Source organism: Morone saxatilis, unplaced genomic scaffold (assembly GCF_004916995.1).
Source record: "Morone saxatilis isolate NCDOM2014 unplaced genomic scaffold, NCSU_SB_2.0 Contig3, whole genome shotgun sequence".
NCBI lineage: Eukaryota > Metazoa > Chordata > Actinopteri > Moronidae > Morone > Morone saxatilis.
Window position 1 is genome coordinate 20,872,448 of NW_023339873.1, and position 17,607 is coordinate 20,890,054.

The 17,607-nt window shown below is 42.5% G+C and overlaps 2 protein-coding genes across 4 annotated transcripts in view; one reads left to right on the top strand and one right to left on the bottom strand.

The window, feature by feature from the left end:
- The window catches only part of rab3gap2 (RAB3 GTPase activating protein subunit 2 (non-catalytic)), a 21,736-nt gene extending 12,262 nt beyond the window's left edge, over positions 1 to 9,474 (top strand). The window contains exons 14-35 of one of the 2 annotated variants that reach the window (XM_035673339.1): positions 374 to 569; positions 700 to 843; positions 1,141 to 1,223; positions 1,324 to 1,388; positions 1,497 to 1,587; positions 1,801 to 1,922; positions 2,018 to 2,231; positions 2,699 to 2,796; positions 3,134 to 3,242; positions 3,628 to 3,788; positions 3,925 to 4,099; positions 4,327 to 4,506; positions 4,701 to 4,807; positions 5,279 to 5,345; positions 5,591 to 5,661; positions 6,455 to 6,490; positions 6,645 to 6,773; positions 7,259 to 7,474; positions 7,784 to 7,873; positions 7,966 to 8,178; positions 8,308 to 8,472; positions 8,740 to 9,474. In XM_035673339.1, coding sequence (XP_035529232.1) covers positions 374 to 569; positions 700 to 843; positions 1,141 to 1,223; positions 1,324 to 1,388; positions 1,497 to 1,587; positions 1,801 to 1,922; positions 2,018 to 2,231; positions 2,699 to 2,796; positions 3,134 to 3,242; positions 3,628 to 3,788; positions 3,925 to 4,099; positions 4,327 to 4,506; positions 4,701 to 4,807; positions 5,279 to 5,345; positions 5,591 to 5,661; positions 6,455 to 6,490; positions 6,645 to 6,773; positions 7,259 to 7,474; positions 7,784 to 7,873; positions 7,966 to 8,178; positions 8,308 to 8,472; positions 8,740 to 8,892 — 2,885 coding nt within the window. In that variant the 3' untranslated portion in view covers positions 8,893 to 9,474. The remainder of the gene's footprint in view (positions 1 to 373; positions 570 to 699; positions 844 to 1,140; positions 1,224 to 1,323; positions 1,389 to 1,496; positions 1,588 to 1,800; positions 1,923 to 2,017; positions 2,232 to 2,698; positions 2,797 to 3,133; positions 3,243 to 3,627; positions 3,789 to 3,924; positions 4,100 to 4,326; positions 4,507 to 4,700; positions 4,808 to 5,278; positions 5,346 to 5,590; positions 5,662 to 6,454; positions 6,491 to 6,644; positions 6,774 to 7,258; positions 7,475 to 7,783; positions 7,874 to 7,965; positions 8,179 to 8,307; positions 8,473 to 8,739) is intronic. The other variant, XM_035673340.1, reaches the window with a different exon arrangement.
- Positions 9,475 to 9,519: 45 nt separating this feature from the next.
- Positions 9,520 to 17,607, bottom strand: part of iars2 (isoleucyl-tRNA synthetase 2, mitochondrial) — a 12,079-nt gene continuing 3,991 nt past the window's right edge. Inside the window, exons 14-24 of one of the 2 annotated variants that reach the window (XM_035673341.1) lie at positions 17,035 to 17,128; positions 16,052 to 16,132; positions 15,121 to 15,229; positions 13,896 to 13,998; positions 12,533 to 12,655; positions 12,310 to 12,441; positions 12,086 to 12,192; positions 11,811 to 11,956; positions 11,496 to 11,686; positions 10,799 to 10,943; positions 9,520 to 10,327 (exon numbers count right to left, since the gene is read on the bottom strand). In XM_035673341.1, the coding sequence (XP_035529234.1) occupies positions 10,182 to 10,327; positions 10,799 to 10,943; positions 11,496 to 11,686; positions 11,811 to 11,956; positions 12,086 to 12,192; positions 12,310 to 12,441; positions 12,533 to 12,655; positions 13,896 to 13,998; positions 15,121 to 15,229; positions 16,052 to 16,132; positions 17,035 to 17,128 (1,377 nt within the window). In that variant the 3' untranslated portion in view covers positions 9,520 to 10,181. The remainder of the gene's footprint in view (positions 10,328 to 10,798; positions 10,944 to 11,495; positions 11,687 to 11,810; positions 11,957 to 12,085; positions 12,193 to 12,309; positions 12,442 to 12,532; positions 12,656 to 13,895; positions 13,999 to 15,120; positions 15,230 to 16,051; positions 16,133 to 17,034; positions 17,129 to 17,607) is intronic. The other variant, XM_035673342.1, reaches the window with a different exon arrangement.

Genomic DNA, 17,607 nt, shown 5'->3' on the forward strand with positions numbered 1-17,607 from the left:
AACAAAATAAAACTCACCAGAACAGTCTTTGTTAGTCTTTCCACTGTTCCAACAATCACCAACTCTGGTTTGGTTGAAATAAATCCTTAATTCACAGACATAGATGATAAAAACAGCAGTTTCAGTCGTTCTACTCAGCTGCACACGGAGCAGACCGGCTATGGAAACAAACCACAGAGAGACTGCGATAGCAACACAGGCAGAGGGAGAGTGACACCATTCTCTGCTCAGGACACCATGACTCCACTTTATCTAGCAAATAGTTGTTTGCTGCTATATTCATGTTTGAAATATCACATATATATATAAATAACCTTTAAAAGTTATTTAGCATGTCCCTGCAATATAAATCTAACAATTCATTTAACTGCAGGTTACCGAGATGCTCAGTTGGGTTGGCTGCAGGTTCCAGAGGAAAGAGGCGATCGGGAGTTCTCCCCCTCTGCCTCCCTCCCCAGACGCCATGCCCTGTTCCTGGTCATCTACGCCCCCCGCAGGGGTATTCTTGAGGTGTGGTCGATGCAGCAGGGGCCTCGAGTCGGAGCCTTCACTGTGGGAAAACACTGCAGGTATAAACACGCCTCAAAAGCATCACAAACAAAACAGCACCTCTGCATCTTCATATTTAACATACCACAGAAACATGCACTGTACAAACTGGGGAATAGCATAAAACAAAATGTATGTAAAATGTTCCAGGTTGCTGTATGCTGGCTACCGTCTAATGGGGGTGAACAGTGTCACCAGTCAGGGCTGGCAGCTCCACACCCAGCAGGTATGTCTGCTGGATCCCATCACAGGAGCACTGAGGACAGTGAACATCCCCTTCCACCTGGCCCTCAGGTTGGTACACACACACACACACACACTCATACATTAACCTGAAGTTACTGTAGATCAGCTGGTATTTTTAAAGATATAGTCCAGGACCTCTAAAGCTATTACAATTCAATTATTAATGTGTTTTAGTAATATTTGTGTTGCATACCTCAGCTAAAGACACGTTATTAATTATTTCTACATAATTTACTGACTCAGCTCAAAAGCCTCATTTAGCTATCAAGCTAAAGAATGTTGAGGAATTGAGGTCTGCCAGCAATCCATCCAGACCCCATTCTTTCTTTGTCTTCTTCATTTCAGTGACAAGAAGAGTGAGCGAGCCAAAGACATGCACCTGTTAAAGAGACTGACAACTATACTGAGGAGCAGAGAGGTGGAGCCTGGTAAGAAACACATGAGTGAGAACAGAATGGAGACATGGATATACGTGGATGACATAAGAGAGGTGTGAATAATGTGTTTTTAATCATCTTTTCTTTTCAGATATTTTGGAGAGCGAAGCCAAAAGTGTGCTGCTGGATATCAAACACCCTGCAATTAAGAAGCAGGTATAACCAAAGATACAGTACAGATGGCCTCACACACTAATAGACAGCCATTTTGTCTCCGGCAGTAACAGTCACACTTTTAACTGCAGCCTTCCTGCTTCCTTTTAGGCTTTGGAGTCTCTGCTGTCAAATAAGAATGCTCCTGTCTCATGTCTTACTAAAGTCACAGGCGCCTTATATGACGTTCTGAAGCAACAAGGTGTAGTATCACTTTATTATTTCAGAAAATAAACGGTTGTTCTGCTCTAAGACAGTGGTATCCCAGAATTTAATTTATTTCTGTGAAGAAAACTAAATTTAATTGTTATTTCTAAAGTTGACCAAGCTATATTCACAGAGCCTTCTGTCTCTGATAAACAGCCTTGTCCTGCAAGAGAAAAATGTAATGTATGTATGTGTTTCTGCATTACAGACCCTGAGGAAGTAGATACAGCGTTACTCCAGCTCTGCTCTTCACAGCTGAAAATGCTTCAGCTCTACTCTGACATCCAGCAACTGCACTCTGCTGCAGACATAGAGGCCAGCTCTAAAGACGTGAGAGGACACACACACACACACACCAACACAAACGGTATAACATAATCTAACTTAAGGTTTGTGGTAAAGCAGAGTTATTGTCTCCCACCCAGCAAGACTCCTTTGAAGGCATAGAGGAGGAATTGTCGCGTGTTGGCCCCACCTTGCAACGCTACGCCCAGCTCACCTCGAGACCCAGTGTTTCATTTGCCCAGGACTCACCTTACTCACCCCTGCCTGCCCAAGCCTTTCTCTCTCAGATGGAGTGCACTGAGGACGGGGAGTTGAGGGTGATCCACGTGTCTGAAACTGAATGGAATCGGCTAGGTATGGCAACATTTGCATTCACATTATATGCCATCTACCCAGTTACCATGACACAATCAAATATCAACGACGTTATTAATTGCTACCCGTGAATAAAGAGTATAACTAATTAGTGGAGACTACAAGACTTCATGTCATGTTGACATGAGGGTGCACAAAGTACGAGGCTTACAGACTACAAGATTATTCCAGAAATACAAGACTAGATCAAATTATCCAGCAAAAACAATGTGGGGCATTGGCAGGTTTTTAGGTCCAGATGTGATGCATTCTGTCCCAGACACGTGCTGTATATGTACCAAACAAATGGGCATGAGTAAAAATAGCACAGACTTACACAAGGCACAAGGAGAATTGTGGGGGAGGAAAAAAAGACGCACACAAACCTTTAATATACACAAACCTCAATGAGGGAGCACAGCACACAAATCCAGACTGAGTACTTTGCTCTTGTATGTCCTTTGCAGGGAACTTTATGTTCTGGGGTTGTCTGTGTGGAAACAGTCCACTCCATAAAGTCTGTGACACACTGCAGGAGGCGGGCATCAGTCCACAGCAGCTACTGGTAAGGTGGAGGAAAAGACTGATTGATTGAATTGAGATTTGCTAATGAAGGTAAAAGTGTGGTGAGGGTTAATACATGATAATGTCTAAGGGGGAAAAGGAATTGAAATCACAGATAAATTGTAGACAAATGTAATAGTGATGTGTAGTTTTTGTTATTTCATATTTTGAAAAGTGTGTTTTTTTGTCATAGGCCATAGCCTCCCAAAACACCTCTAAGAGAACGGGAATGACAGCAACCAAGAACTTATTTTATGATTTAGTTTTTTTTGTATCGTCACCATTCTAAATGAATATATGTGTTTAATTTTTACTCTTCCTGCTCCTCTTTCTTTCAGTCTCTGTTGCTAAGTGTGTGGTTACAAAGAGAGAAGGAGGTGCTACAGAAACCAGGAGAAACCGTTAGAAACTTACACACACTACTCATTGCCCTCAGCAACATGAAAGGTATGTGTTTTTGTGAGTGTGCTGACCATTGACCGTATATAGCATCCACATATAAAAGATGGGCGTTGCGTCTCCACTTTGTCCCAAAAATGAAGCCAAAATATCCCGGATACGGCCGCTGCCATCTTCATCCTGGTGATGTCATTTAGAGCTGTGGTATTAAGGTCCCGCCCCTACACCAAGATAGATGACATGACAGCTGCTTAAAAAACATGTATCCATTCATTTCATTCATTTTTGCACAGCAGGAGGAGGTAGAGATGCGTGGTCCATTTTTATACACAGTCGATGGTTCTGACTTTGTTACATAAGTGTCTGTCTGTCAGCCAATTAAAGGTAATGAAAGATGATAAAAGAGTTACCACTTCTTCTTCTTCATCTTTAGGTGCAGTTGAGGAGTCTTGGGACACCCAGTCTATCTCCCCCTGGTGGCAGCAAGTTCGCCACACATGCATCCAGTCCCACAATTCTGCTGCTGCTCTGCTGGCCGCCTTCGTTGCTCACCGTGCTGCTAAGGCTAGCATCACAAGCCGGGCTGACAGCAAGGTAGAGAAGCCTCATGCACACACGCAGTTTGCAACATGAAGTACAAAATACCTGTTTCTTTGCCATATTATTGCCGTATCAGCCACTGAAAGCACACTCCCTGACTCCGCCCGTTTTATGTTAATGTTTGTGACAGTTGCAGTCAGAGTGGGAGGCGGTGTCCCTAGAGCTGGAGCAGTGGGTGGTGTTTGTTCGCCAGCTAGAGGATGTGTTGGTGCTGCAGACTCTGCTGTTGGTGCCTCCTCCTCAGGGGGCAGGAGGGGGCGCTGCAGCACAGTGCTCCATCAAAACGCTGATGGAAGGAGGCACAGGTAGGCAGTAAAGAAGAATATCCTCAGGAATAAACAGTGTAAAGGCAGGCTGTTGTATTTATTTGTCTTGCTTTCAGTTTTTTTGTGATGATTTCCTTCTAAATGAGATGTAATTCTGTCACTTCCTTCTTGTATTGTTTTTCTTTATTCTTTCAGTATCCATATTCTGGTTGTGGCTACATATGACAGATGCTCTAACACGTTTCTTTTCACATCTATCTGTAAAGGTGGCATTGCTGACAGTGTCTCCAAGTGGGTGTTCAGGCACAACATGTCCCCCGAGCGACTGAAGGAAATTCTCCAGAAGAGAGAAGACAAAGAGGCAGAGGACAAACTGGAGCAGAAGGCAGGAGAAGAAGGAAAGGAGCAGGAGGAGAAGAGCCAAGAGGACACAGACAGGACAGCAGGTCAGGACTCAGAGATACGGTATCTAGCTGCTGGAATGAATTCTGGACAAGCACTGATCAAAACGTTGGTTTTGATGTACAGAAATCTGGATGTTAAATTAAAAATCCTCTCTCATGTTTATAACCTTTACATGTTAAAACCTTTGTAGACTCATACAGCATTACATTACCACAGTGTCCGCTGTGTTTTCCAGAGCTGTTGGTGGCAGTGTGCCAGCGGTTCCCCCACTCACTCTCACCCGACCTGCTCTTCGCCCACTGCTCCTGGGAATATGTAGTGCAGTGGAACAAAGACCCTGAGGTGCACATTACCACATACATACACATATTTGGGGTTTTTTTAAGTTATTTTTTTGGCCTTTTCATGCCTTTATTAGATAGGGACAGCCGAAGATAGACAGGTAGAGAGAGAGGGGATGACACGCAGCAAAGGGCCGCAGGTCGCATTCGAACCTGGGCCGCTGCAGCAACTCTGTACATGAGTCGCCAGCTCTACCGACTGAGCTAACCGGGCGCCCACATAGATACGTATTTGTGTCTATGATAAATATAGTTCAGAAGACAGCCATTAAATGTTTAAAAAAACAATTTTATCTTACTCATTGGTCATGTAGTCTTATCAGTTTGGGTATTCTTTGATAGTTGTCGGCTTCTGTTAATGTTGTGTATGTTGTCAGTACTTGCTGCAACAAGCCAGTTTCACCAGAGGGGAAAGGCAGGTTTTCATAAATTGCATTTGTTGTGAAATCTGGACACCTGCTTCTCTTCCTAGGAGAGTCGATACTTAAGCTGGGCTGTGGAACATTTAAAGCTGGTCACCAGTCCACATATCCAACTAGGTGAGAGGCTCAGTGGCTTTTGTTTACATGCTTGCAAAAAGTTTTTATAATAATATGTCTGATGTATCTTAGTAATATGTTTAATTATAGAAAAGGGTGTTCATTCTTCAGGCATGTGTAAAATACCAGAACATATATCCTCAGAGTGAAAGTCCTGTATTATGAGTTGTAATGTAAATGTAAATCAGTGCCTTCTGAAAGTGACAGTTATTAGTGTGTCATTGAACTTTGAATCTTCCTCACAGGTATTTCTACAATGATGTGGAGCACGTTCATTGTCAAGCGTTTGTCAGCAGCAGCCTTCCTCATGGAGAAGGTAAATTATACACACACACACACCTTTCTACCTGAGGGAAGGTGTTTTTATGTCGAACTAGAGCACCCACATCTCAGACCAAAACTTAACAAAATTAAACTCACCAAACCGTCTTTCTTAGTCTTTCCACAGTTTCCAACAATCACCAAGGCTGGTTTGGTTGAAATAAACCTTTAATTCACAGAGTTAGATGTGAAAATATTTGTGAAAAGGGCTGCAATGGTTGCAACTTAAGCTAACAGGTACAAATGCACCTGTCAAATGAAGCCCACTAACAGTGCTTGTTTCTGCCACTGACAGACTCTGATTGTTATTCTGAGTGTCTGACAGCATTATGGAAAGGATCCCTACAGACAGAGCTTTTGTTTAACCAGAAACAGTAATATTGCTATCGCTCGCCACCAGACTCCATAGAGAAAAACGCTAATTTTACATATGTCATTGTATATTCATTCAAAGTGGAGAGAAACCAAATAAAACTCACCAAAACAGTCTTTGTTAGTCTGTCCACTGTTCCAACCATCCCCAACTCTTGTTTGGTCTAAATAAATCCTGAATTTGCAGACGTAGATGATAAAAACAGCAGTTTCAGTCGTTCTACTGAGCAGAGCAGACCTGCTATGGAAAGAAACCACAGAGAGACTGTGATACACAGGCTTAGGACACCATGACTCCAGGATATCATTACATAGCAAATAGATGTTTTTTGCTATGTTATTGTTTTAAATCTCATATATATAACCTTTAAGTCTGTGGGGCAACATGTAAAATGTTTCCATTTCTTTTTTCCTAGGTGGGGAAATCACCTAAAGATCGCTTATGTCGACGGGTAAGTTTGTGTCTCAGTATAAATTCTAAAACATCATCCTAGATTCAAATATAAAATGCCAGTCTTGATGTATGCTAGATTTTTTCAATCCTCTATGTAGTATTGCAATTAAAGAATTAAGCTTCACATATTAATGATGTGTGTATGTGTGCAGGATGTCGGGATGGGAGACAAAGCTGCGACATATTTCCTGGGCTGCTGTGTCCAGCTGCTGCAGATCCTCATGGAGGTGACTGGAGTATTGGTTAAAAATCAGTGCCCTTTGTCTTTTATAAATTACTATGTAAGTAAACAGATTCCAGATAAAAAGCATGGGGAACCTGTCGCTGCCACTACTAACCACAGCTGACACGCACTTCATTAGCTTGCTGGCTTACTTAAAGATCCCCTCCAGACATTCCAACTATGATTTGTGTCTGATATGGTTTCTCCACAAAATAGTTCAAACACCTTGTTGCACCTCTTTCTAGAAAATTTAGACAATATAAATATTGTTCATTTCAAAAGTTTAACTTCTAGACATGATGATGCAAAGTCCATTTTTAGTATATGTGCACATAGATCATTCTGCATGGTGAAGCTTAGACATCCAACTGAACCAACAATAAGCAAAACACTTTTGACTGGAGGGGGACTTTAAATGTTGTGCATGTGTTGTATTCTGCACTGCGTTAACTGCGGGTGAGTTATGATCACAATGTGAATTAGCCACATTCTTCACCACTACACAACCCTTTCTCATCATCATCTCTTTCCTTTGCCATGCAGGCGGACTCCGCGGTGGAAGAGGTTCCAGCTCCAGAGCTGTCTGGGGAGGAGGCGTGGTTCGGGGCAGAGGGCCCCGAATCCATAGCTGAACTTGCCCTGGAACAGAGAGGAGTCCACTACCCCCTGGTGCAACACCACTGCCTGTTAGCCTCTCTGCTACATTCTGCTATGACGTTCAGTCTAAAGGTCAAACCACTCAGCCTGTTTGACAGCAAGGTGAGGGGACATACACTCACACACACACACACACACACACTCACTAATACTCATGTTGACTGTAAATGTAAACCTATCTATATCCACCAAAGTCTCTAGACATCATTTAATAGCTACTAGATACTTTATTGTCCTCACACATTATTATATAAAAGGTTATTTGCATTATTCAGCTGCTGTCATTCTGCTGTCTGATTCCTAATCTAGTATTACAGCATTGTCTGTTCACAGCCGTAGTGTATTGGCTGTATTAAAAGAACACATTGATCCTCTCTAAATTATTAAGTATTGCTCTGCTTTCTGTCACAGGGGAAGAATGCTTTCTTCAGAGATCTGACGACCATCCAGCTGATGCCCAGTGGAGACATGGACTCAGGCCTGATCTCACTACGACAAGAGGTGAGAGCTGGACTTATCTAGGAGTCAATTGTAATGAAGATATTGAAACAAATGTTCTGTCTCATCTGTGTTTCCCTCCTACTATGTCCCAGTTCCTCCTGCGGGTGCTGACCGCCTGGGTGCAGGCTATAGATGATTCCTCTGGCACCAGCACCCCCCCTCTACCTTCTAGTGGCCCCAAGGCTGACTGGTGGCCCTCGATGTGTCTGGAGCTGGGCTCCCTGCTGCAGGTCAACCCCGACATCCTGAGACGGCACCTCGTCTGCGAGCTCTACAACCAGGGCCTCGACCCCCGGGCTGAAGAGGTAAAGGAAAATGTGGCTCTTTGGGATGATACTACATTTTTGTTGTACGTTCTATTAAACCTTTATGCTGACCACAGTGCTTGAAATGTTCTGCTGTGTAAGTGTGTGGTTTTGGATGTCCTCACCCAGGTGATGTTAGAGGTGGAGGATAAGGATGTACTGGGCTCCCAGCTGCTGGTGCTGACTGGCCAGAGGCTGAGCTACTCACTGCTCCACAGCCAGAGCCAGACGCAGGCTGCCATGGAGCTCCTGGCCCGCCTGCCCCCCACCCTCTGCACATGGCTCAAGGCTATGGTGAGACACCAAAACATCTTATACACTGGAGATATTTCAGTCACAGGTCCTCAGAGGCTAGATGCTATTTTCAATATTCAGTTCAACTCTTGTATTCCAGTATTCACAGAGGCACCCTGAACCACAAGTAGAGTATCTTTTAAGTAATCACTAGACAGGACATGGACCCATGGAAAAAACTACCTGAACCAGATGTCATTACATTGATAAGGGCTATTTGGAAGTTTTGCCTAGCATCATGTTTATAATGTGTTTCGTGTGCTGCAGGACCCCGGTGAGCTGCGGTGCCCCCTGGTCCCCCTGCCGCAGACCAGCAGGCTGGTCGGCCGTCTGATTGAAATCCTCCCGGAGAACCACGCCCAGTACAGCCTGGCCCTGCACCTCCTGGAGGCTGTGGAGGCCCTCACCACTGAGGACTGACCCTCCTGAGAGGGAGGGATGGGGGGTTGGAGACCCCTTTTTAAGGCTTGGCCATAGTGGACGGATGAGAGAGGCAGCGGTGATAAGCGACCCTCTTTGTCACAGAGGAGATTCTTTGTTTCGTTATTCAGCTTACGTTAATACAATAATTCGTCCTCACAATTTAATAGTAGAAGGCAGCGATGTAGAGTGGATATGATAGGCTTTTAACTTTTTTTAATCCATCATATTTTTGTGCATGTAACATAAATTATAATGAATTCTTGTGTTATTGAAGCGTTTAGGAGATGGTTATTAAGGAACGGGGCATGTCTTTTCTTTGTCACTTCTCCCTCATTTTCAATCCGATTCTCTTTAAAAATCAGACGTCAGTGTGTGGGTGTCCTAACTGTGTGCCATATCAGAGTCCTGTTTGACATTTCTCCTTCCGCTTTCCCTCTCATGGACAAGAGCTGTATCATAAAGAATTATTTTTTATTTATATATGCAGACAGTACTGTACTAGCTGTGCCTGTACACCTTCTATTCTGTAGTCCCACTGGGCTGATCCAATGCAGAATAAAAAGGTTTCTCAAAAGCTTAGATATTGTTTCTGTTGAGATAATAATCACGTACACTCATAACATGTTCAGATACAACTCCATTTATTTATAACTTAGAGATATCTTTCCATACACCTTCAATTTTATGGGAAAGTTGACGAGGAACAGGCTTTATTATATAAAGTAGGCGTTTACAGAATTTACCCACACCCAATATAAATTCTGTTATACTGTTGTCACACAGTGACTCTCATGGTAGTGAATTTCTTTTCCATGTATTAACGCATAAAAAAAAAAAACACATACACCCTCTGAATGGCATCCCTTCTAGACTGAAAATCAAGTCAATATATTAAATTCCCAATTATATATATACAGTAAACAATCTAGCTCATGCTGTATCAGTTTCTTGGTGGTACAAGACCAAATGTATAAGCAGCACATTCATGCTGCAGCCTTGGACATATAAGCTTCACCTGCTGTTCTAGGAAAGTGTACAGTGAGTGCGAAACAGTGAAATCTGAAGCACATTGAGGAACAGTACGCTTATCTGCTGTTAGGCCATTACAATGCAGCCCTGTGCCAACCTGCAGGTTCCCTTACCAGAGAGGACAATTGATTCAGAGTTAGTGTCACAACTCTCATATAATAGAGACAGGCATCGTAAAACCTGGTCTATATCCAGCGGGGAAACAAAACAGCCAAGGTGGTGTTCGCTGGTCGTCACGGTGACGCGATGTCTGGTCGTCAGTGAGCCTGTGAAACAGCGGACTGGCAGCGCGGGCACAGGCAGTCTGCTGACTCTGCAGTGTATCGCCGGCACCGTGGGCAGCGGGCAGCAGAGGTGGGTACCACTGCTATACTGTAGGCACTGTCCTCACGGATAACACCACCTGACGACACACACACACACACACACACTGAGCAAACTGGAAGTCACTGCGTATTGATGTTTTTCCAATAGGAGGTTGGCAGTTACATGTTGGTGCTTTTTTATGTTGTGAACTTTAATACACAACAGAGAAGAAAAATGCATTATGGGAAATGTAGTATCAAGTGATTTTGGCGCTTGACCCAAAAGTCAGGATATCAACCTCTGCTGCTTCAATTTTGACCATTCTTTAAAATCCTTTTCTCCTGTGAATCCCCAAACTTTATGATTTCGGGTTTTTTTCTGGTCCTCTTAAAACCTGCAGCATGGGTTACCATGGTAATCCATGCCATTAATTACTGATACATGCCTCATGTGTAACCAATAGCACCCGGGCCCTGACACTGCCAGTGTTATGTAGCTGTTAGGAAGTATGGCATCCCACAAACTTGGTTAACATTTGCATCACTAGCTTAGTATTGACGGTCCTCACCTTCCAGGTTTATGAGGAAGCTTCCGTGGCTCAGCAGGGCATCTGAGGGCAGGTCGCGGGGTAGCTTACTGGTGAGGTTGACCCGCGCCACCATCATCAGCTCAACCAGCTGCGAGGAGGTGGAGGAGGGTTCCTCTTGGAGAGACTGGGAGTGTAGAGGTGGACAGGAGGAGTTTCTATTAATATTGAGCCTTTAAATACACATACAGAAATATAAAAGACATTTTTTATTTATGTAACAATTATTATAGTATTGTAATATTTTAAAGGTGTTACACCAGTAAAAATGATGTTATAGCTCTAGCCAGGTATTTTATTAATGTAGTGTTATGTAAGCAAACAACACATTACAGACAATATTTGCAGCCCATTTAGTGGATCATTTTCTCTTTTATGGACAATAGCGGTAGTGTTTCTACTGCCTCATTTCACTCATTTCAAGGGGAATCTACCAAATTTGACCCGATGGCAGGCAATAAGAATAACAATATAGAATGTGGAAATCTGTTCACTGAGGATCTCCTTTGTTTATGTAGGTCATAAAGAGGCATCAGTATTAAGTTGAGACTGTTTCATTTCATCCACCAGTTAAAAAGGTCAGTGTATTTTGCAGCCAACAGACTTTTGTTGGTTTCAATCTGTTTCAATCGTATCAATATCATCAGTCTCAGTCTCAGATGTGTTTGGTTTGATTTACCTCCATGAGTTCAAACAGCAAACCGGGTTCAATGGCAATGGTGAGGTCATACTGGGCTGCGTTTTTGCCTGGAATGGAGGACAGGAAGGAGTCCCTGATCGCACACGCCCCTTCCACTGCCTCCTCCAATCCTGGTCGCCGCCACACAGAACTGCTTTTGACCCAGCCGCTCTTGAATAACGTCTCCCCTTCTGCAGAGACAATTACAGTAGAGGAGTGCATTTGTTAGCAAGTGAACAAAAATATACGAACAGACGGTCACAGTCATAAGGGGTAACCTCAATATTCTGACAGCACAAACCAACAGGCACATACGGTCATGTCCTGGTGCGTGTAGATAGACCTCTTCAGCTAGATGTGGCAGGATGGGGGCTATGGATCTGGTCACTCCATCTAGGACTTCCTCTAAAACCGTCTGACATGATCTTCTGCCCAACGAGTCCTCTGGATCACAGTACAACCTGATTGAAAAGGGCAGAAATAAAAAGACAGAAGAACAAAGACAGAGTTTAACAGAAACTTAAGACAAAGTAAAGCCACAGGCAGGACACAGACACAGCTAAACCAAGAGTGGCTTTCATGTTGTGGACCTGTCTTTGATGATGCTGAAGTACAAGTTGGAGACGTCTCTGGCGATGAAGGCTTGGAGGACACGGATGGCCCTGCCAGCATCAAACTCACTGTAGGCATCTGTCACCTACAAATACACACAAACACACGCATACACACACATTCACACACATTCACACACACATCAGTAACCTCATGACAGTCAGCAGCTGGCTCTGTTTGGACTGAGATGAACAAGTTCTACCTTGATGCTGTACTCGCGGAGCAAGTGCAGCATGTACTGATCAATGTAGTGCATCTCTTTGGGGTCCACAGCCTGCACGCGGGGGTCGAAGCCCTGCAGGTTCCCGAGCAGAAACTTCAGAGTGTTCCTCAACTGGGAGAGAAATATGGACAGAGTGTGAAAGCGGTATCATTCCAAAAAAATAAAACACTCTCTTGCAACCGCGTCCTTACTGCACTGGTACCTTGCTGATGCTGTCTCTGGCTGAGTTGAGTGCAGAGGGTCCGATCTGAACCTCAGAGAAGACGTTTGACTCCGCCACCCACCAACGCAGCACATCTGCCCCATAGGCTGGCATACTGGGGTCCTGAAAATAGATCAAGAAAAATACCATTTTGTCTTCAAAAGATTATATGAGATTTACATTTGAATATAGCAGGAAAGCACTATTTGTTATGTAAAGATATAGTCGAGTCACGGTCTCCTGAGCAGAGAATGATGTCACACCCTCTCGGAGTGTGTTGTTATCAAAGCCTCTCTGTGCTCTGTTTACAAAGCCGGTCTAGCCGCATGTGTATGTTAAAAGCCTTTTTTCTCATCTACACAGTGAATTCAGGATTTATTTTGATCAAACCAGAGTTGGTGATTGTTGGACATACTAACAAAGACTGTTTTGGTGAGTTTTATTTTGTTTTTGTCCAATTTGAATGAAGTTACAATGGTATAATGTTCTGCAAGGTAAAATTCTGTTTTTCTCTATGGAGTCTGGTGCTGAGTGATAGTGATATTACGGTTTCTGGTTAAACAAAAGCTCTATGTCTGTAGGGATCCTTTCCATAATGCTGTCAGACACACAGAATAACAATCTGAGTCTGTCAGTGGCAGAAACAAGCAGTTAGTGAACGTACTTTGTTGTATTTGTCTCCAAGGAGTAGCTAACGTTACAGGGCACTGCAGCCCGTTTTGGGGCTATTTTCTCATTTAACTCATAAATTAAGGATTTATTTGGACCAAACAAGAGTTGGTGATTGTTGGAAAGACTAACAAAGACAGTTCTGTTGAGTTTTATTTTGTTTTTGTCCAGTTTAAAGTGTTTTTTCTGCTATTATCAGCTAGGTAAAACGAGGTGGTTGGCGGTAGCACCCATTGTGTTGATCTGAGATGGTGGGGCTCTAGAGCGACATCTAGAAGTTATCTTTATAAAAGTTTTAGTGACTCCTGATAAAATTTAAGAGTCAGGTCACCTAAATCACTGAAAACATACCACTGACCACCTGGGCGTATCTGGCATTGCAGATAGTATTTCAGTTTTATTTGTCAATGTTTTGAAATATGAGCCGAGATATTGTTAGTGTTCAAACGTATTACACAATACAAAGGAAATTCTATTCCATTTATCCAGATGTGGTTAAAGTCTCAGCAGCAGATATATCAAAACCTTGGCAAATAGCATAAAAATAATCTACATGGCCACACACCATTAAGGGTAAGTTAGAAAAGGATTTTATAATGAGTGCAACAAGTTGATTCAATATATGTTCACACTGAAGGACAAATCCAAACCTTGTTACAGTCACAGGACAGTTTCCCAGAGGCCGGCACCTTACCTTCCCTCCATTAATGACTGCATCAGGATCCACAACATTGCCCACAGACTTGGACATCTTCTCTCCTTTCTCACTGACAGCGAAGCCGTGGACCACCAGAGACCTACACACATATACACACACACACACACACCATGAAAAATTAGGATCTCTTATTTTACTTTCTCCTTTATAAAAGTCATAACAGATCACTGGTGTAGCACTTAAAGTACAGGCTTCTTTCAAGTTTAACAGTTTCAGTAACCTTAAACTGATAAACTTGTCACTATCAGTTACACCAATGACAAATCCCAAGCTTGTTTAAGGCTAAAGCAATGTCCACCAGATGCTTTCATTCATGTTAGAAAAATCATACAGATAGAGTCAATGATGAAAATAATTACTATAAGAGGACCGCTTTTTTTATTTAACCCCTAGGAAAGACCTTCAATTCAACCTTTGTCCCACGCCCATCTGTACATTATGTAATAATAATGAAGTGGGAACCTATCTGCATATAATGTGGGCTGCCCGGCTGTGAAGTATTTTTGGTCTAGAGTTATATACTGTGTTATGTGATATCACAGGAAATACTATTCTTATTTTACCTAATGTCTTACTTCTAAATGATGATTCAGTAATTAATGTCTCCAAATCTCAGAGAATACTTCTGCTTTTAGGTCTGACAGCCACCAAAAGACTGTTAGTATTAAGGTTGAAACCTCCTCATAAACTCCACATCTCCCAATGGATCCTCTCATTAGTAGACATCGTCTCTCTGGAACTTTCTACAGCTCGAATCAATGATGCAAAAGGAAATACAATGAGTTAAGCAAAGTTATATTTTATGAAATAATGACAGTATACACAAAGTATTTATTATTTCTTAATTTGTTTGTTTTGTATGTTTTATTTATTTATTTATTTTATTTTACCCATGTGCCATTTAGGGTGTCATCACTAAGATGATCTGGTTATGTTGCTATTGTTGTTGAGTGTTTTTTGTTTTTGGTTTTTTGGGGTATGTGCATTTATCAACAGCCTTTGGATGGATTATAACTCAAGGTGGTCTGTTCAAATGAATAATAACAGAAAGAAAGAAAAACTGTCCATCCACTGCATTGCAATCTGTTGTATTGCCATGATACTTACAATTCAATATATTTTTGCTATGTATCTGGCACACAGAGTCATCTACAGTCATTCAGTCCTGGTGCACACCACAGTGAGAGGATGAGACACTCACTTGTAAGGTGCCTTGTTCCTGACGGCTACGCTGGTCAGCAGCGAGGACTGAAACCAGCCTCCAATCTGGTCCTTCCCTTCCACATATGCATCTGCCCTGGAGTCTGACTCTGCAGGACGAGGGCAGGTTGCAGAGAAAAGAGGGGTGAATAAAGTCACTGTACACTCATGTCACAAAAATGAGCTAAACATAATAGTTAGTGAATGTCCCAGAAGACAGAAGGGTCTGGAAAAGACAAGAGAAACCAACCAGTGTTAGTTGTAAAATTGCAACAGCCCATCATGTGTGCAAGGACTACACTTAAAAAGGGACCATCGTTCAAGACAAGTTACAGGTATCGTAGCCATCGCATCACATGCACAGACAACTTTCAGCCTCGTCCATCTGAATGAATCCACAGACAACACAGAGAGCAGAGAAGTGCAGAGTTTCAGCCAATCCTGGAAAAAGAAGCAAACTGTCACAGTGCAGAGCGCTCTGTATATTTCCTGCATGCAAAAGACAAAGAGAAAGAGAGGAGGGGTTGAGATTCATGCTGTCTTGAAGAGTTCCTCGTATTCTCCTCCTTCCACATTTGGTTTTCTTAAATACTCCTCATCGCACACTCAAATGCTTTTGGTCTTAATTTACTGAATTGCAACTAGAATGTCTGTTTCCAGTACTCAGATACTGGAGAAGTGCCGACTTCTGCACAGTGAAAAGGAGATATTCATCTGGCGTTGTAACCAGCTCTGAACAGAACACATCCCATTTATGTGTTGAACTTATAATTACAACATATCCAAGAGCATCTGAAGACACAAAGAGGACGTATGAGCAGAATGAGACGCAGCAGGAGTAAGAGCCTGACAAACAAGGACAGAGAAGGCTGAAGACATGTTGGAAGAGAAAGGCTGCTGTGTCTGCCAAAGCAGGTGCGTGATCAAATAACCTGGGACCAGAGGTTTGCGAAGCGGAGCGGGGAGCCAGCTGAGATGTGACTCAGGCTCCTCAGTGTCTCCCTCCATCTCCTCTGGAAATGACAAACAGCGACAGTGAACAGGTCCCCTCTGACTACAAGAAAGGTCTACAGCTCTGCTAGCTGCTCTGTGTGTCTGCACTACAAAGTTTCATGGCTATCCAACCAATACTTGTTGAGATGTTTCACAAAAAAGGGGAGTGAAGGGGACACCAAAGTCCTGAAGGGAACAGACTGCTATAATAGCTGTCCCTGTCTATTAGCCATCCAATATGTAGCTGTTTACATATTTCAAACTGGACCAAGGTAGTGGACCGTCCATAGAGCCACACTGCTGGCATGATTAAAAACACTTGTGTCAAGAGAATTCCACCAAATAGGTCAACAAAAGTGCATTTTTTTCACAGCTTGCTTCAGTGTTTGAGGCTACCACACAAACTAACTTGTTGAGGGGAACATTTTCTGCTGTGGAATAAAGAAAGAGAAAAGATTCATAAAACACACTTCTTCATCAAACAAAATGATACCACACTGGCACACTTTTGTGATGTATGTAAGGTTTGAAGACTTACTGCTAGATTAGCTTAAGGTGGGTCACTGATGTTATTGTCTGCAGTTCTACTAATGGTGACCCTGGTATGCTGAGACTGCACTGCCTTCTAATCCAGGTCTGTGATCAGCAAACCACTGCTTACTTCGCAAAGCAACTTAATAGGACTACGTAAGGCAGGTGTAAGTAGCTTTCTCTACAATAAAACTAATGAAAGGACACTCGATTAAAGGCCTTTTGAAAGCTGGAGTGAGCTGGAGAATTAACTGCTGCTACTCTGAGAACAACAACAGTGTCAGTGGAGAGAGAAGTGTAAGAGAGTAGAATCATCACATCCATGTACAATATAAAGTCTCATACATCCATTTTGCAAACTTGTATCTGTTTTAAGAAGCTTCCAATGTACCTTCTAGTACAGCAGCCCATGATGCTCCGCTGTCAAACCAGATGTCTAGGACGTCTTCTCCCCGAACGTAGTCAGTCACTGGACCTGCTTTACTCTGACACACAAAGAAATGATAATGAACAGGATGATGGCCCTCTGCTTTTTACATGTTTACAAAAGCTTTCACACTGAGGGGGTTTTTAGTGGACTGAAGATTTTTTTAAAATATAATTTATTCTAGTATTTGTTTGCCTTTTCTCTAAAGGTTTAGAGTAGAGAGGTAACTGGAAATACAAACATTTTTATTTATTTTATTTGTCTATTTTTGCGGGGACAGCGCACAATTAAAAGTAACTGCACCAGTCTTAGCTAAGAGCTCATTTGCATCAGTTGTCCTTTACATTTGACTTTATTAATGCAGTTCTAAGTAATTAGTGTTAGCATTATAGTATTAATAATTATAATATTCATCATATTAGAGAGGGATTACACAGCCCATATTCTTTGACCAATATCCTCTAATGTATCACTGAGGCTGGTTCAAACCCACAACTCCGTTCTAATATGATCTCACACACACACAAAAACACACAC